We start from the raw sequence: 19,952 nt of genomic DNA, 5'->3' as shown, positions 1-19,952 counted from the left end.
AAAGTGTCCTGGATTACCTGACTTCACCCGATTTTTCCACCGCTCTGGAGGGGGTGTTGGTGGATCTGGGATCAGACCACTTGGGGGACTCGGGTATCCCAATCCCAGATCAGGAGGAGGAGCCTCGGTGGAGGAAGTAGTTCCACAGCCTGGATGTGTGTGTGTGTGTGTGTATGTGTGTGTGTATTATGTGTGTGTGAGAAGCAGTTACCTCCATAGTAAGAGTGTCGCTAACCACTGGATTGTTAAAAACGACCAGCAAAAGTCATCCTCGGGAGGAAACCACGCGCGGACTCCTTCTCGAGGATCAGTTTTTTGTCTCTTTCCCCCGCAGCCTCGGTACAGGTTGAAGCGGTGCAGCCGGTGCAGAAGCGAGCATTATGCATTCAGACTGCAGGCTGCTATGGGCAGAGCGGTAATGGTGGGCAGGGGACCGACAGGGGCCGGGGTTCTCGTCCTGTCGATTCTCATCATTCTCACCACGGAGGGCTGTGGAGCTCAGCAAGGTTGGTGCTTACAGACACAGCTGCGGTGACAACTGGAGCACAAGAGAGTTTAAAACAACCGCACACACATGCGGCCATGCTGGGGGTTTTAAAAGTGTGAACACGGACTTTTATATTACGGTGTTTACAGATGAGTGCAAGGAAACGGCACATTGTTATTGTCCTCCAAACTTAAAACCTACCTTACATGGCCGTGTGTACGTGGAGTTCCGCCTGGTTTACACCGCTTGCCGCCGCCCGTCATGGGTGTAGTAAAAACCAGGCGAACCGGTTCTAAAAAAACTGAGATTGTAAAAGAATAACGGCTGCTTGGTGGATCAGTTGCTTGCAGTATTATAGTGTGGCTTTAAATAAATCGTGAAAACCTTAAACTCACAGCCTTCACGTATTGGCGTTGCCAGATAAGCCAGCTACCTTTTAAATCGCCAGTTTTTTAAACGGAGTCTGGATTTAAGTTCTATGTGTACGAGACAACAGCACATTTAGGAGTTTGTGGCCTTGTTTCTCGCTCCAGGTAGCCCAAATTTTGATTTTACCGTAAACTTACTGCTACAGTAACGACAAGCTGGATATGTTTCATGGCTGTCGGTTTATTTTACACCATTTTGCACCCAAAAGGCATATTTTGTAGGTTTTTCAGAGCCCACAGACAACCTCAGGTGGTCTGAGATTGGGGGTGGGGAAGCACTGGGGGTATGACTGTAAACACGTGGACACAGTTTGTCATAACTTTAAATTTCACATGAATTATGGAGTTTTTCACATGTGGTATTTTTGTGTTATAATGTCAATTTTCTGAGTTTATCTGCTGATAAGACAACAGGAGGGATTAAAGCTGTATTGTGGTTTGTTTTTGAGCATGGTGACTTCAGGAAGGTAATCTGAACTCCTGCTGGATGCCATGCAGTTGTTCAGTATTTGTGAGTCACACTTGAGGCAAGCAGCTTTGTTTTTGTCCTGTTCATCTGGATAGTGTCCACTGAGAGGCTCTTACATAACTCCAGGCCCACAGAACATCCACTTAGCACCATGAAGCGTGACTGAGTGTTATCTCGTCAGAGTCCACAGCATCAACACAAACACAATGTCTCAGCTCTCTGACAGCTCAGAGGACACAATCACAAACTTATCCCGAAAAAGTCTGAGGTCATAATTTTGGGGAAATTATGGATTTAAGATGCGTTAAATCATCTCACATTTCTGTGGTATTTAATAATGTGCCATTTAACTGGCAAAACAGATACAATTAGATAGTGGATGCTTCTTGGATTCATATTTTCTGCAGCCTAAAGTTTTATTGTCTTTAAAACCCAAAAGCCAACTTCTCTCACAGTTCTTATGGCTGCTGGAAATCCTTGAAAATCCTTGAATGTATTATGGTGTTTTTAGTTATTGAAAAGTGCATGGATTTTGAAATTCAGGTGGTATAGGGTGGTTATATTTTGAGCCGAGAAATAATAAGTGTTTCATGCACTTGTGAGTGTTTATGGCAGCAGGGTTGTGTACAGTGGCAAGAAAAAGTATGTGAACCCTTTGAAATTACATCGTTTTCTGCATTAATTTGTCATAAAATGTGATCTGATCCGCATCCAAGTCCCAAATATAGACAAGCACAATGTGCGTAACCTGATTCCACACAAACAATGATAATATTTCATGTCTTTATTGAACACATCCATGAAACTTTCATAGTGCTGGTAGAGCCCTTGGATTTAATAACTGGTTGAACCTCCTTTGGCTACAATTTTATGACAAATTAATGCAAAAAACAAGAGCATTTCAAAAGGTTCACATACTTTTTCTTGCTTTATGTTTATTGTAATGAAGGAACCTGTCACCCAGACAGCTTCACAGACAATACTTAATAATATTATAATAAATTCATGCTTGCATTTGTTGATATTATTAAAGAATAGCTTTGGACTGGTACCTTAACTTTGCTGCATTTGAATGAAAGTTTTTCAATTTGTAATGATTTGTCTCACAAATCTTGAGCTAAACCAAACTCTTCGGGTTTGTCTTTCTTGTTTCCTCCCTGTGTGTGCGCTCTTTTTCCTGACACTGTGTTTGTGTTGTCCTGCAGGTGATGGCTGTGGCCCCAGTGTACTTGGCCCCAGCAGTGGGACTCTGTCCTCTCTGGGTTACCCGGGGACATACCCGAACAACACGGTGTGCGAGTGGGAGATCAGCGTGCCGCGCGGCAGCAGGGTCCACTTTCGCTTCGCTGAGCTGGACATAGAAGACAGCGACTGCCAGGTCAACTACCTCCGCCTCTACAACGGCATCGGATCTGAGAGGAGTGAGATCGGTGAGCGAGACGAGCAGATACTAGACTGAACTTGAACTGAGTGTACAGCAGCCACGAACCCACTTTCCCATGTTTATAGGAGTGGTGGGCATTCCTGTAACTTTTCAAAGCTGATAATCTGACATCTACACATTTGTCACGATTTCTCCTGTAAAAATCCTCTCTACGATGCTTTTCAGTCCGCCTCTAGTGAGGCCGCTTACAGCAACTAAAAACACTCGACAAGGTCGGACATGTAGACACGCAGCCCGCTCCCAACCTGAATGCATCTCATTAGCTTCTTCACTGTCTGTTTACATGCACAGAAGAAATCAGCAGGAAATTGGAGGACATATTACTAATTACTATTATACAACCCTGAATCCAAAAGAAATGCTGTGAAAACTTAATAAAAACAGAAAGCAATGATCTGCAAATCATTTGTGACCTACATTTAGTTAATGCGTCTAATGCTCAAACTGTGAAGCTTTTACTTTTTATAAATATATAGACTCATTCATTCTAAATTCAATGCATTCCCAACTTTTTCTGAAATCAGGAAATTTTATGTATTCACTTTAAAAACCTGCATTACATATTTCTGGTTAGTAAAAGACTTCTGCATGACCCAAGGTTGTAATATTTAAACTTTATTGAAGATATATCACTCTGCAGCCTGAAGAGATACTTAACAGATCCTTGCCAGTAGCTTACGGTTAAGCTGTGGAAATTTAATTATTCATTTCTTCATTCGTCAGACTGCATTTTTAGTTAACACAGTTGATTTTCACCTTGTTGATTGCATCATTTAGAAATGTCATGGAGCAGAACCTGTGTGTTAATATTTTGCATACAAGGACAAAGAGGAATTTTGCATTCATCCCTTTGCACTGTTTTCACTGTGAAAGTATTTGTTTACACAGTGATTAAGAAATGAAGCTGCTGCAGAAAGCTGACAATAACAGGTTACTCAAGTGCAAGTAAACGCAGTGAAAGACATCGGCCACATGATTATGCCTACAGTCACAATTTATCTCATGCCTCAGTAGTACAAGGCACATTTCCAATGAGAGTTGCTGGTAGTGCAAATAAGGCTAAATATTAGACCTATAGATGAAAAAAAAACAAGCTGTGAATGAGGAATTCAGTTTCTTTATTGTGATGGTGCTGTAAAGAGATGTCCCCTTACACACATTTGGGAAAATTCTTGATTTAATTTGTCCAGGGAATATCTCACTTTACTCTGAGCCTCTTTGAAGTTTTTTAAATGAATACATTATGACATAAGAGCCTAAAATATATATCTGCAGGTCTTGAAATGTCTTAAAAAAGGGCCTCTCGTGGTATTAAAAAGAAACATTTTGTTGTGCATGACATCAGCAGTAATGTTGTTATTAATATTTTGTTGTATGAGATTGTCTTCTTGTGCTACAGGAAGCTTTAAAATCACTTCTCTCTTTACTTTAAGTCATCATCATCTTTTGCTTTATTGATCCATCTGTTTTCTGCCTCTCATCCGAGTCCAGGTTTTGTTGAATTAATATGTTTTCTCACAAGGAAATACTGCTGGGAATTACTGAACAAAATGGGATATAAAACTGAATAATTCTAGGCCATATTGTTCAGACTGGTTTATTTTATGGTTTAGTTTATTTACTTGTCTATTATCATGAAGCTGTTTAATGAAGTATTTAAAAAGTTTTAAATTTAACTTGGTGAACACCAGCAACCAGGAAATATTTATCTCACTAAAATTTTGATGAACATGTAAAACAATCAAATTTGCTAATTAATTAGCACAATTACAAGTGCTTCTCAATAAATTAGAATATCATTTATTTATGTCTGTAATTATATTCAAAAAGTGGAAATAACACATTATATAGATTACACACAAAACGAAACATTTCCTGTCTTAATTTATTTCGTTTCTTCTAATTATAATCATTATTGTTTACATTTAATGAAGGACTAAATTCAGTGTCTCAAAAGTTTTGAATATTACAAAAGACCAATTTTAAAAAGTTTGTTTAATATGGAAATGTGGGCCTCTGAAAAGTCTGTCCATCTATATGCACTCAACACTTGGTTGGGGCTATTTGACTTGAACTACTGGAAGACTTTTCCATGATATTCTAATGAATTAAGATGCACCTGTATATTATTTAGCAAGTTGTGTTGTCATTACTGTGTCATGTGTGGGGTTGTCATGATACTAAAATTTTCAACTCGATACCGATACTCAGGAAAATATTTGATACTCGATACCATTTTCGATACCACCAGGATAAAAACAAAGACCCCAAAATTTAACAGAAATATTTTTTATCAACAAGAAAAATGCAACATGTAAAAATTAACAGAACCACAGGTTAAATATTTATAATAAAAAACAGTTGTGCAAAAAGAAACTGCAACTATGATAACAAGCTTCAGATACTCGATACTTTTGAAAATGAGTATTGTATCCGGATACAACGTTTTAGTATCGATACTTTTTTGAGTATCAATACTTTTGACAACCCTAGTCATATGAGGGAAGAAAAGCCCAGCAGTCAGTTGCACCAACCACTAAACACAAACTTTTCCTGCACTAATAACTCATTCATATTGGTTATTGATTGTTGTATATGTAAAGGAAACAGGCTTGTGTGACTAACCAGACCCTCTCTGTCCTGCACCACCTGTGTTTGTTCAACAGTGAAGTACTGCGGTTTGGGTCTGAAGGTCAAAGAGCTGATCGAGTCCAATGGCAGCCAGGTCACCGTCCAGTTCATGAGTAGGATGCACCACACCGGACGTGGATTCTATCTGTCTTACTCCACCACTGAACACACAGGTAAACAACAACTCACTCCACCTGTCTGTGTGGCATCTGTCAATCATCTGTAGGCCTCAGCCTGCAGGCACGGGCTCATTTCGAGCTTGTTTACATTTCTGTTTTGGCTGTTAGTGTCAGAGTTGCTTTGGAGATTGTGTGTGTGTGTTTTACTCTGCATTACCTCTCACTGTTCTGTTTCACTATGTTAGCTTTGGATTCAGTCACAGATTTGCCCTAGATGGAAAATGGCTTGAGATATATATTATTTTGTACGATCTGTGAACGACAAAAATGTTGTTTTTTTTATGTTGAAGATTTTCATTTTGTTGTCTTTGGTGACTCCTATGTTGATAACTGTTAATTCCATGTCTGATTTGCAATATTAAGTTTCGTGTGTAGTCGTTAATAGTCATGTTTCCATCAATGAATTTCTATGCGCATTTTGAAGATTGGGACTAGGTGGTTTTTGTCCATTTCGAAAAATAGTTGCGCTAAACAGGAGGTGGAAATGCTTTTTCCAAATAAGTTCTGACGTATTAGACTCGCATGACTGATTAGCTGTTTCCGCTCTGCCGGTCTAGACCAGCTGACATAAAAGAACAATTATAAGTTGTGGTGGATTCAATTAAGTTGTCCAATTGAGTCCATTTCCTGAAGACATATTTTCTCTCGTGGGTGGGCAAAGTTGTCCGATTAGCAACCTCTTTTTTTCTCTCTTGCTCTCTTCTTCTGCTCCTGTTTACTGACTAATAAACCTACAGCTATACATGTCACTACCATCTTCTGACCAAAGTAAGTTTATGCAGCTTTGTTTATTCGCTCTAAACCAGTTGATGGAAACATCCCTTATCTGCATTTTCTTTAATGCAGCATTTCAAAATTTAGCTTCAAAATTTGCATAGATTGAAATGGAAACATGACTATCCTCTTACTTTTTCTTTATTGCCCATAGTACAAAGCTAGAGGCCGGAAAAAACGGTACGCTGCTTCACACACAAGTGAGTTGAAGAGCGAGTCGTAGTGTTAGCTCCACCTACTGTCTTTGCTGACCAACCACTGCTATTAAACAGCACTTCGCCACTGGTGTTTTTTTTCCCGGGAATGTCGCCACAGATGCCCAGTTTGTAATTCTGTAAATGCACAGGCCTTTCATCAGTCGGCGAGAGGCTTGATCTCCACTATATCACCTGGTTTGGGCATTTATTTAAATGAAAATCTTCAAGAGTATAACTTATAACATATATTACTGAATCAAAGAAGATGATATACATTTCTAATTACCCGGTTAGCAAACAGTGTCTGCAGCTCATAAAAGAAAAAAAAAGAGCAGCAGTTAAAGACGGCTTGAGTTGAATGGAGAACTGTGTCTGCAGCTCTGTGATAACGCTGCTGGAGGCGTAATGAGAGGAGCATTTACAACGCCGTGATTATTCACCATGTATTTAAACACACAGAAAAGATAAAGACCAGCTCGCTGCAACATATCTGGAGGTCCAGCTGCAGTGTGCAGGGTCATCATGTGAGTGTGCATCACTCATTGTCTCAAATTATTGTTTTTTTCCCCCTTTAATGTGAGATTATTGAACACAGACTGGTGGCACCAGCAGATGTGTTTATATAACCTCCACTCAACCGTCAGTGTGTCTGAGTCTGGGTTTTGTCACATTAGTTTTATAGCCGTCCATGTCGATGTATAAAAAGTGAATTTGGGTTTTATTGTAACTATATTTGTTGTTTTTATCCCTCCGATGGAGTCTGGCTGGGAACAGATAGCAGACAGGGACAGAGAAAAATGAGGACAGAATGAAACCATTTGAGAAAAACGGGAACAAGATACAAGAGGAAATGAGAGTAATTGAGAGAAATGGAAAGTGATAATATTTTGCAGTTTTATATTGAGACTTTCTGTCTTAATAAGCCGTTAACCTTTCTGTAATATGATATCATATTGGGGACAATGTGTGTTAATAAGCACCTTTCAAACACGCGGACCTTTGATTTGATCTGATGGCAATTTAACGTCTTAGTCTCGTGTGTGTGTGTCACTTTGACGTACAAGTCACACTGGCATCTGACCGGGTCGGACATGGAAACATTTCACTGGTAATATGGTACAAGTCTGAACTGAGTGCAATCAGTTATTATCTTGTCATCTCTAATGCACAAAGAAAATAATTCAATTTTGAAAAACTAATAAGGAATGAGCCAATTTCACGTTCTTTAGGACAAACCTCTCATATCAGTCATATTGTAAAAACTATTCTCGCCTTGTAGTACAACAGTGGCAACAACCAGCACTTCCTCTGCACGTAATTTTCATCTTTTTTTTACTGATTTAAAAAAAATGTATCAACTGAACGTACATTTTACAATGCACATACAATATTCAAACATAAACTTTGAGTATTTCAAACATTCAGACACACCCCAGAACCCAAGTTCTAACAGTGTTATAACAGTCGAATAACAGTCCTGTTATTCGATAATTGTGCACTCTTCAATATTACATTACGTGCTGAAACTGCATGGCAATTAGATTCTATAGGAGACCAAGTTTATTTCCAACCCGTTGACACATTTTGAAACATGAAACTTTTATTGGAGAGAATGCTGTCACCAAATGTATTTTTATTTTTTTCATATCTCGGTAACGTGTAATTTAATGTGCTGAATCAGTACCTTGTGTATATCATATGTACGAGATATAAACGTGTAATTTACCACGGATGTAAGGTGCTGGAAAAGGCACCTTGAAAATGCTATAAACGTCCTTGAATATGACTTTGGAGAAGGTGTAGGAACCCTGCTTGAAGAAGAACCATCTGAGTTTTGATACTGATAACGAAACATAGACATAATATGGACATAATCCAGCAGATACTGTAGCTACTGTATGCTGTCGTCTGCGAACAGATTCTGACTTCTCTTTAATAAGAATGTTGTTGTGACTGTGTGATTGTAATTTTAGACGGCCGTGCTTTGTCATGTGGAACATTTTCAGATAAACAGATAATTGAAGCCACAAGAAGAGGAGGGCAGTGACGTGTGTGCAGGAGGGTTATAATTCTGTCTGAGTGGTCATCTCGGTACGACTGAATCACACCAGAAGGCAAACAAGGCCGTCAAACGGACTTAACTAGTCCCCCCCCCCACACACACACAAGCGTGGGAGGCCAGTTTGCACAGCTAAGTAAATCAGTCACCGTGGCGACTGCCGCTGGTTGGGGGGGTATTTGTCAGTGTGACTCACTGGTTGGTTTTCCAGATAAATGGGTTTTTTGATAATGTGGTGGAGACTCACCCAGACTGACCACCGCTACAGGGTTTACAGAGATTTCCAGGCGGCCCACAGCATCCTCATGGACATGTGTGGCGTGCCTCATCGCTCAAACACTTGTGTCATTAGGAACCCCCAACACACACACACCCACACACTTTTGTGTCGGTCAACTTTGATATGTCTAAGGTTGAGCTGAAATAAAAAATTTAGAAAAAAAAATGACAGAACAGTAATTGGCCACAGTTTTGACAATATTAAACAAATAATTGCTCAACAACAAAGGGACGGGGCTCAGTTGGAGCAGAAACAGTATATTGAGAGAGAATGTTGTGTGCATCCTATTATATCTATGATTTATTGCACTTTATATGCAATTAAACATGTAATTGGGCAAAAAAATATCAAAAATAGTAAAAACAAATGCCAAACATTCACTCAAATGCTATAATTTTCTCCTTTTACTGAAAATCTTCAGGTTGTTTTTTTTTCTTCACTTATTTGTGACATTTACCAGATAAATTGATAATAAAAGTAATTGTTGGTTGCAGCCCTAGCTGGGAGAATTGCTGTGAATGTCTAGGTATTAAAATTCCAGGTAAAGAAGTACATGATTTCCCTGGAAAAGCTTGGGCGTTGTTGAGAGAGAAACCAGTCAGGAAAGAGGGGGTGATGTGTTTGCAGAAGAGCGTGCAGAGAAACCAGTTCTGACACTGCTTGTTTGCCTTTTTTTTGCAGATCTAATCACCTGCCTGGACAAAGGCACTGATTTCCCCGAGGCAGAGTTCAGGTAAATAAGGTTCTGCTTTGTGTGGATGTTTGTGTTGTGATCAAGCTGTCCGATATACTCACCGCTTGTGTCTCTCTTTTATCTCAGTAAATACTGCCCAGCGGGCTGCCTGACGTCTGCCGAGGAGATTTCGGGAACAATACCTAATGGATACAGAGAGGTGAGTACGTAGAGCATGCATGTGTTTTTGTCTTTGTGGCGTCCGCAGCGACCCATTTCCAGGTGACTCATTGCGTCCTGTGGTCTCCTGCTGTTTGGTCACTGTTACCCCATAGGATCCACCAGACCATCAGCATGCGCTTACTCATGTTTTCATGGCTTCGCTCCACTATTTTTGTCCTGATGCTGTCATCCATCACTGTCCTGTATATCTTAGCATTCCTACAGTTGCAGGAACTCCCTGAAAGCAGCTGAATGTGGTGTTTTTAGTGTTTAAAAAGTGCTCAAAACTACTTAAAACTTAGGTTAATATGATGCCAATTCGGCTTAAAAACACATTTTGAAATATGAAACTTTGTTGTTTTTCCCTTTGAATTGTCATCCTTCTGTAAAAGTTTGGCTGTTTATAGGTAATTTAATGTGATTCACAAGTGAAATATTCAGTATATTTTATATACTGTACGCACTTTATATAAATAGGTTATTTACTGCCTGGTAAAGTTTGAAAATACACCTTGAAAATGCTTGAAAAGTGCCCTTGGAAAAGGTGTAGGGAGCCTGAAGTTTGCACATCTTTGTTTCCTCTGTTTCTTCCTTGTGTAAACGGGGCCTCTGCTCTATGGTATGTTAGTCCTGGACTGATGACCTCACAGCACCCCCGCAGCGTGTGAGCTCATAGGCGCCGAGTCTCCGGCTGATGACTTCATGCTCTGAGCTCGGGGTTTAGCTGAAGGAAGAAGGGAGGGAGGGGTGTTGCGGGCTGATGGGAGGACAGGGAGGAGCTTCAGGGTGTGCTTCAGGGAGTGAGGTGCCCCACAGGAACAGAGGAGGGGCAGGGTCAGCGGGTGAAAGGGAGGTGAGATAATAGTTTGGCCGAAAATAATAAGCCTCTAATCCAGTCCAGCTGCAAGAGGGCGCTGAGCGGAGCTGTGTGTTGAGTGTGTGAGACAAAACGCTGCAGAGTGAGTCAGTGTGAGTGAGGAGCTGGAGAAAACCTCCGTGTGTGCATGCTTAGGGTTCCTATATGTGCAAATGCTTGTGTTTCAGGCGTGTGTGTGTGTGTGTGTGTGTCACCACGCTGTAATATTCTGGTTATGTGAAAGCATACTTGAGTCCGGCACACCCAGACCAGACCCTGCAGCTCACACTCTCTTAAAAAATGTATGGGTTTCTATATTTCCACATCCCACATATCACATGTGTAAATGTGTGTGTGTCGTTCCGTGTGTGTTCGTGTGGTTTCCTCTGTTGGAGGCTAGGGTGCGGCGGTTTGGAGCAAAGCTTTGTGTTTGTGTTAGTGGTTTGGTATGGCGCTCTTTAGGATGTGGTGTGTGTTTTTGGGAAGTTTAAGAGTCACGGGGCAAGTGTTGATTGTCTGTGGCAGTATTTGACTGCAGTGTGTATGTATATATGTATATGTGTGTGTGTGTGTGTGTGTGTTTTGTCACTCTGTGGGTCCCCACTTTTTCCCACAATCTTGTCAGCTGTGAATTCCAGTGTGGGTCTTTTCCAGTAATAAAATTCCACCTCACTCAACCAGCTGTTCACAGGGAAGGAGCTTGTGACCGACCAGAGTGGAATCATGTTTTTTTATTCTATTTTTTGGGGGGGGGGGTCAAATTCTCAGTGATGTGGCAGCAGGTTTTAACAGGAATGCAGCCGGCAGTGAATCATTCCCGTCAGCGCCCCTCAGTATCCTCTCCACACAGAAGTGACATCATGCTGACTCATCAGCCTTTTATCTGCCACAGTCTGAAGGTTAAGAGCTTGTTCTCCGTGCTCACAGTGTAAGACCAGTTCTGCCTGTTGCTGCACAAGCTAACCTGCAAGTGCAAAAACTCTGGAACTTTTACCTGCATTACCATCACAAAAAACTCAGCTTCAGTGTTTATTTCTTTTCACAAAAATAATTTATATTGGAAATATTTCAACTCAAACAGTCAAGGGGTAGTTCTCTTTGAAGGGTTAGGGGTCAGTGATGATATATGACATTTTAAAAGCAATATCAATACATACAGACATACATACAAAAAAATTATTAGACCATTGTTTTCTTCAATTTCTTGTTTATTTTAATGCCTTGTACAACTAAAGGTACATTTGTTTGGACAAATATAATAATAAAAAAAATAGCTCATAAGAGTTTAATTTAAGAGCTGATATCTAGCCATCTTCCATGGTTTTCTTGATAATGACTTTGGTTATTATCAAGAAAACCATGGGAAATGGCTGGATATCAGCTATTAAATTAAACTTTATTTTTGATGTTATTATATTTGTCCAATCAAATGTACCTTTAGTTGTACCAGGCAATAAAATGAACAAAAAATTTAAGAAAACAAGGGTGATCTAATAATTTTTTCCAAGACTGTATATTGTGTATACATTGTACATTTTCTGGGAAATCTACTCCAAATTTAAGTGTTGGTTATATTGCCTTTAATAGTTTTTGAGTCTGAAACCTATTCCTCAGCTACACGTTTTTTTTCTTCCTCGTTCTGAAAAAACAAAGATATAATATAAATCATATTAATAAGCTTGCTATAAACGGGCCAATTTCAATCCTGACCGATTTGTTGGTGTAGCTCTGAAGATATGCAGACATTTTTCTTGACGAATCTAGCTCATTGAATTCACATCAAGCTGCTGTATTTAATCACATTAATATATAAAATCCAATATGGCCATTAATCAGTCAAGTCAATTTTGTTTATATAGCCCAATATCATAAATCACAAATTTGCATCAGAGGGCTTTCCAATCTGTACAGCAGACCCCCCTTTACACATCACGTCTGTGATCAGACCATGACTTCGGGTCAGGAAACAGGAAGCAACTGCAAGAAACCTCTCTGTCAGGGGTACAGATGTGCAGTAGAAGTCATTTATAAAGGACAAACCAACATGATGAAAATTACAAATAAGATAATCCAGTTCTAATTATTGATTTACAGCTTTACCCACAAAGGTCTAACAGCTACCAACATGCATGTTCAGCATTCAGACTGCTGCAGTCAGCACTGGTGTCAGTGTTAGGTAGTGGGTTGGGAATCTGTTGATGTTGAAGCAAGCTTTTTGGCGGTCTCCCTTTCTACCCGTGTGCCTCAAACACAAATAAATCACAAAAAAGCAAGCGAAATGTTGTTTTGTCTCATGCGAACAAATCTGTTATCAGTCTGATTTGCACAATCTTCACAGCTGATCAGATGTGCTGTGATCTGTCTTTAGTTAGCGGCACTCTTTGCTGAGATGGAAATAGAAGAGTGCAAAGCCGACATCCAAAAAATCTCACCTCATCTTTCCTTTCGCTCTGCAGTCGTCTCCTGTGTGTGTGGCCGCCGTCCATGCAGGTGTGGTGTCCAACGCTGTGGGGGGGCGGATCAGCGTGGTCAGCAGCAAAGGCATCCCCCACTACGAGGCCACACTGGCTAACAATGTCACTTCCACTGGGTAAGAGTGTGACTCTTACTTCCTTTTTAAATTACTTGTGATTTATAACTATTCAAATTACTTTAAAGGAGTCAAAATCCAGGCAGTTTTCATTTATGTTTAATAAGAAGTCTTTGATCCATGTTCATCTAATCCTCGCCATTTCTCTCCTCAGAGGAACTTTGTCCAACAGCCTCTTCACCTTCAGGACCAACGGTGAGTTTTCTTTCTTTTCTGAAACCCCATTACGAGCTATAACAGTTTTGTCTTCTAAATGTACTTAATTTTTATTAGTCTTCATCCCAAATCTGGAATGAATAACCTACTGTTTTTAAACATGCTTACAGCTCAAACTTGAAAGCTGGCTTTACATTTCTGATGCAGTTACAGGAATTATATGGAAACGTGCAAAAAGTATATATTGAGGCCACGAAAACAGTTTCAAAACATTTTAGCTTCTGTGGCTGTTCCCCAGTCCAAAAACTTTGTGAAAAAAATAAAGAGTACAGAAAAGTGTACCAGAACAGCATGAAATTGGAATATTTTTTCAAAGCTGTTCTACCAGAGAACTGGAGACCAAAGTGCTGGAGGTTCATGCACTCTTGGGGCTCGATTATTGGTCAAAAAACTTTGTGAAAAAATGTACAAAGACTCAGCACTCAGAGTTATTAATTACAGCTTCTCTCTGCTCCCAGGCTGCTATGGGACGCTCGGCTTGGAGTCTGGTGGTGTTGCGGACACTCAGCTGTCTGCCTCCTCTGTGTGGGACTGGAACGGTGTGTGGGCAAAGTCTGGGGCGCGGCTTAAAAAGGCAGGGCTTCCCTGGGCATCCTCTCACAGTGACCAGCATCAGTGGCTGCAGGTTGATCTCAAGAGGGAGAAGAGAATAACAGGTACACGCTCATACACACTCACACTCATTGATCAGTTGGCTGTTCTACCACTTTAGTCCAGACTGCCATAATTTAACAAATATTTGAATTTGAATTTTTGTACAGACACTCATGTTCCCCTCAGTATTATCTGTAATCACTTTGGAGATCCCCCTGACTTTTTATTACCACGATCTGCTCAAAAGTGGTCTGGTCACAATTTTTCCACAACTTTGGTATTTCTACTGAAGTTAACAAAGTGAAAAATATACCATGTATCCCCCTTATGATTTGGATCTGCTCCAAAATGTAATTCTTGCAGGGTTTGTACAAAGTCTTTATACGTTTGGAAATTTTTTAGGATTAGCCATTGTGTTTTCAGGGTTATGAACTTGCTTGAATTTGAATATATTCCTTAAAAAATGCTTTTATTTTTAACATAAACTAGTGTTTGATCTGCACAATCAATCGTGTGAACCAAAATATTTTAATATTTGAAATTAAACGATCATAGTTGTTGTCTTACACTAGATGAGCTTAGCTAGCTTATAGCTAAATAAGTCCTCTGTTGATCCATAATCCTATAAACAACTGGCACAATAAAAAGTGCGAATACACATCAATTGTTCTAGATTTAGAGTTGATGATAAAGGCTTCAATGGTCTGGAAATTTTGTGGTTGAGATAACTTGAAAGTGCTTTAATTTTACTATTAAAAACCTGTACAACCCCTGTCCTTAGCCAGTCCCTGTCATTAGGTTTCATTAAAATCTGGACCGTAGTTTTTCTGTAATCCTGCTGACAAACTGAACCAAAAAACAAAAACAGATGTTCCCATTAACCTTGGCTTAATAGTGTAAATCAGCATACGCTAGCTTGCTAACACACTAACTAAGATGGTGGTAAATGTTGCACCTGCATCAGCATCACCACTGTGCCTAAGTACAGCCTCTCAGAGCCGTTAGCATGGCTTTAATCGTGTTAAAACTCTAAGTGGAGCCTTCTATACATCATCCTGCTGTCTGTTTATCCAGGTATCATCACCACCGGCTCCACACTGAGAGAACACAAGTACTACACGTCAGCATACCGGGTCCTGTACAGTAACAACGGCAAGCAGTGGTTCAGCTACAAAGAAGCAAATTCTACACAAGACAAGGTAATGCAAGCACCAAATCAATAAACCCTATTTGCTCAACAACAATTACGTCATGGGCTTTTAGTTGTTTTTTCCCCCTTTTAAATTAGTGCAAATGGACAAAAATGTCACTTTAGAAGGCTGCAGGGGAAGACACTTGGACTGTTTCCATAGCAACTGGTATTGACTACGAGATGTTTATGGCAGGAAATGATAGCAGCCAGTGGTTTGAGTTAAGTGCTGTGGTAGACAAGCCAGGACACTTGGGCATTAATAATGAATCGATATGGATTTAGTTGCTGGGTCGTTGGGATGGAGCTGCCGTCTGCGAGCCGCTCTCTGCTGGGATCCTCACAGGCTCTTACTGTGTGCAGGAAAGCAGTTATTAGCTTACCAAGTTGTAACATAAGCAGCTTATGGTGCATTTGTTCACAGTCTGAAACAAGAGTTGCACTGCTGAACTTTTTTTCTTCAGAACTATTACTACTGGGATTTTTTGAGATTTGTTTAAATCTCTGGCAAGAGATACAAATAAGAGAGTTTATCATTTTCTGGTAGATTTTCCAAGGCAACATCAACTACCTGCACGAGGTGAGGAATAACTTCATTCCTCCGATCGAGGCCCGGCATGTGAAGATAAATCCCACCCTATGGCACCAGAGAATCGCGCTCAAGCTGGAGCTGCTTGGCTGCCAAATTCCTGCAGGTAGGCTGAGGTGGTTGATTTGCAAGTGAACAAATATACCATAAATAAAAAAGACTCAATTAAAAAAAAGTGTTCTGACAATGTGTGTGACAGCGAGGCCAGAACCGAGGACAAGGATGTTGCCCCCATCTCGTCACACTCCACCTCCTGCTGGTACAAAGCGACCACCTCATCTTGGCCAAACCACACACACCCCCGACATCAGAAACACCACTATGCCTCCTCACACCGGCAAAGGTGCGTCCCATTTTTTTTAACTTAAAAAAGCCTTAAGTTTTATTCTTTCTTAAAGAGGATTTCCATCTGATGTTTGTCGTCATATTTTTGCTCTCAGAGGTGGCGCTGGCAGCGGTTCTGGTGCCCGTGTTGGTCATGGTTCTGACTGCTCTCATCCTGATTGCGATTTGTGCTTGGCACTGTAAGAACAGGTATGTATTCTCATTATCATGCAAAGAAAAAAAAATAATTTGAAGGTTTTAGTTTGACTTTATTTTTCTCTGTTTGTAGAAAAAAGAGCTCTGAAGGAACGTATGATCTTCCTCACTGGGACCGCACAGGTGTGTAACCTGTCTGCAGCACATGCTGATATCTGTATGTTTTTAATGAGAGTTTGCTAGTGAAACTCACTGTTTCTTTTGCTTCTGCTGCAGACTGGTGGAAAAGCATGAAGCAGCTGTTGCCATCCAAGATGGTTGAGACGGAGGATTCAGTTCGGTACAGCAGCAGTGAGGTGGGCCGGCTGACAGGGAGAGGTGCTGTCCCCAGACTACACGCTGAACCTGCAGGTAAATACTGTTCAAGTAGCCAAAATCTTCTTACTGGTAGAGGTTTAAGCTGCTATTAAAGGTTCCCCTGTGGAGTTTAAACTGTTAGAAAGCATGTGTTATCACAGAAATGCAAGTATCCTTATGGTGCAACAAAAACATTGAGTGCATTTCCTTCCTTGCAAATGCTTTATTTTAAATATTGTGAAACCAGCTTTTTTACACCAGCTTGTGAGTGTGTTTTCCTTTATTGCAGCACTTCTTCCTTTTAATAGGACATTAAAGCCACAAACAGTGTTATATAGACCTTTTAAGAACAGCGTGAAAACAAGAAATGTCATACACCTGTTGTTATTTGTTTAACATGGGTAGTGTTTGAAGTAAACACCAATAATATTCATGATGACTGCATTTCCTTCCCCATAACACATTTTCAAAGTAATTATTTTTTACATTGGCAACATTAATAAATTAAACATAGCTGGGATCTCTTAATTCATGCCATCACTCAATTTGTTAATAAACATAACCATAAACATGAACTGTTCCCACAAGGGACAGAAGGATCAGGATCAGGCTTGACGTGGCGTTTCAGGTTTGAGAAACTGCTTGAAATGAGGTTATATAGGATGACAGGACTAGTAATTTGTGTCCATTCTGCAGTCAAGAAACATCATTTGGCTTGTTTAAAGCACTACAACACCCAATTTACTGTGAAGAAGTAAAATAATCAGTACACTGTATGTACTGTATATAAATATGTAACTTACCACAGCTGTAAGGAGTTAAAAAAGCATGAAAAAGCTTGAAAGGTGCCTCAATTTGGCTTTGGGATAGGTGTGATAACCATGTAGCATATTTAGGCGTTCAAGGGTGTGAGGGATCTTCTCCTGGCACTTTGTATGACAAAAGCTCTATTTTTAGGCTTTTTAATGCACTCTAGCTCCTTATTCACATTTAGTACAAAATAAAGTTACCATAAAGTTAATTGTGGATAAGAAAATGGTCAGTAGGCTACCTGGCATCCAATCACATCTATCACTTCTGTAAACTGTTGTTTATTATTGTTTATTGATACACTATGACGTGTTCTCTTCAGAATATGCTCAGCCCCTGGTGAGTGGCGTTACAACTTTAGGTGCGCGGTCAACCTTTAAACCAGACGAGGGGCCCGACCCAGGATACTCAGATCCCGACCTGTACGACGCTCCCATCTCACCGGACGTGTACCACGCCTACGCAGAACCCTTACCCGCCTCGGGATCTGAATACGCCACACCCATTGTGGTAGATATGGGTTGCCACCCATCAGGGGGCTCCTCTTTGAGCCAGCCCTCCACAGTGTGCAGTTTCATGAGTGGCGGGCCGGCCACCCTGCTCACACGGACAGACAGCAGCCAATCAGGGAGGTCGGCTTACGATACACCCAAGAACGCCACTGGACAGGTCACGCCCACTGAGGATCTGACCTATCAGGTACCTCAGAGTAGCACTCAGAAGCAAACAGGAAAGAGCTGAAGAGTCTGGATGCACATGGCCTTAATCTGCCCCTCACTGACAACACAACCCGACAGACTGAGATAAATGGAGGGTTGTTGACGCAGGAGGAGGTGTGAACCTGTGAGCCCTGGAGCCTGGGCTCGAGTCTTGAATGCACACTACCTTAGCTTTAGGTTCATCTGGAGATGTCTGTATTACCTAAATGTTTCTGCATGGCCACAATCTGCTTGAGTAGTGCCATTACAGTCCTATCACTGAAACCACAAAGATGAATGTGCTTGTGCCAGGTGTGAGAGGCGGCGGAGGAGGTGGAGGGAGGGAGAGAGGATGAAAAGGAGAAAGCTGACTACTATTTGATAAAGACTTTGTCCCTGTTCTGTGATCCTTAGTAGTTCTTGCCTTCTGTGAAACTGTGATTTCCATTATTCTTCTGTTACATACTGAATTAACTGAAATGTACCTGATGATTTACATTCATCAAATTTAAAAGGGTTCTCTTACTGAATTAACTGCATGTTGCATTAAGTACCCCACATCCAAGGTCAAAGAATTCCTCCTTTTTTCTTTTTCTTTTTTTTTTAGAGAGAGAGAAACTAGTTTTCCACGGTACGTTTTTGTCTTACTTTGTTTAAAAAGCATGACTTGAAATTGTGTATAGTTCTAGTAATCCCATTACTGCAAACCTGTTAAAACTCTCAGATGATTTACTGATATTTATTTTTATTTCACATCCTGCTGATGAGGGGAAACTCTTATTAAAAAATAGCCCACCACTACCCTCGCTGATTACTCATCAAAGAATTGTGGTTGCACTGTTGTGGACACCTTACTGACAATAGAGTGCTGCAGGGAGTGAACTGTTTTCAGGCCCACCTGGAAGTTGGCATCGGCCTGGTTCCCTTGACAAAAAGGCAAATAAAAGTTTGACACTTGCAGGTTTTGTTGCAAGATAATGAACACAATGTTTAAGTGTAAATTTTATCGCCCGGAGTAAAAAAGCTAAAGTATAAACAAACTACAATATGGCTGCATGAATTCAACCTCAATGTTAAATGTCCCCCACAACCTCTGTAGTCCCATTAAGCCACTTAATACCATCACCAGGGTTTTTACTAATGTATGTTGTGGAACAAAATGTGAAAATCTTAAACTTGTGTTAATCAAAAACCCATTCAAAAACACATTGATTTTGAGATGAGGGAACCAAGGTGCAAAATGAATAACTTATTTCCAGGGACTCATTCCTGCAGCATTCTACAAATATTTCTTTCTAAATAACCTTGTCAGAGATGTTTTAATTTAACTTGAAAAGGCTGATCGGGGAAGATCAATCCAATGAATTACACAAAGACAAGATACTTTTGTAATATTGAAGACCAAATGTTGCCTTTTTTTCTGTGTTATGCAATGTTAATTCACAACAGAACCAACTTTCACAATTGTGCCAACAGAGCTAGTTTAGCCAAATAAACATGAAAGCAGTCTTAATGTAGTGGCAAGAAACCGTTTTAAAGGCCAAGTTAGTCGAAGGAAAAAGGTACAAAAAGAGGTAGATGGTTAAATCTTTTACAGCTGATCATTTCATAGAGTTTCCTGTGTGTTTGTCCTGAACTTTTAGATTTTTATTTGTGCATCGTGGTGATTGTCTCGTGTTGAAATGGGTGTTTGATATGTCCTTAATGCATTTTGAGTGTTCCTTCCTTGT

General features: G+C 40.3%; 1 protein-coding gene across 2 annotated transcripts; it reads left to right on the top strand.

Annotated features, from left to right (window-relative positions):
- The first annotated feature begins 166 nt into the window (after window positions 1-166).
- dcbld2 (discoidin, CUB and LCCL domain containing 2) lies at window positions 167-19,200 on the top strand. Of its 2 annotated transcripts, XM_059342541.1 has the most exons (16): window positions 167-506; window positions 2,590-2,814; window positions 5,495-5,632; window positions 9,630-9,681; window positions 9,769-9,841; window positions 13,156-13,210; window positions 13,250-13,289; window positions 13,444-13,484; window positions 13,964-14,161; window positions 15,174-15,298; window positions 15,836-15,983; window positions 16,077-16,220; window positions 16,318-16,411; window positions 16,491-16,540; window positions 16,634-16,768; window positions 17,847-19,200. In XM_059342541.1, exons 1-16 carry the CDS (start codon window positions 404-406, stop codon window positions 18,263-18,265), a joined length of 2,040 nt encoding a protein of 679 aa, XP_059198524.1. In that variant the 5' UTR covers window positions 167-403; the 3' UTR covers window positions 18,266-19,200. The 2 variants fall into 2 exon arrangements, with proteins under 2 accessions (XP_059198524.1, XP_059198523.1); XM_059342540.1 differs by having other exon boundaries at window positions 13,156-13,289.
- The last annotated feature ends 752 nt before the right edge of the window (window positions 19,201-19,952 follow it).

This window comes from Centropristis striata, chromosome 10 (assembly GCF_030273125.1).
Source record: "Centropristis striata isolate RG_2023a ecotype Rhode Island chromosome 10, C.striata_1.0, whole genome shotgun sequence".
Lineage (NCBI taxonomy): Eukaryota > Metazoa > Chordata > Actinopteri > Perciformes > Serranidae > Centropristis > Centropristis striata.
This window is presented reverse-complemented; position numbering and strand designations above follow the sequence as displayed.

What these genes read in the sequence shown, in the direction of transcription:
- dcbld2 (XM_059342540.1), top strand. Translation starts at nt 404, where the DNA reads ATGGGCAGAGCGGTAATGGTGGGCAGGGGACCGACAGGGGCCGGGGTT. An exon ending in CTCCACCACTGAACACACAG is followed by an intron (nt 5,633 to 9,629) that starts GTAAACAACAAC and finishes TTTTTTTTGCAG; the next exon opens with ATCTAATCACCTGCCTGGAC. An exon ending in TGGCTGCCAAATTCCTGCAG is followed by an intron (nt 15,984 to 16,076) that starts GTAGGCTGAGGT and finishes TGTGTGTGACAG; the next exon opens with CGAGGCCAGAACCGAGGACA.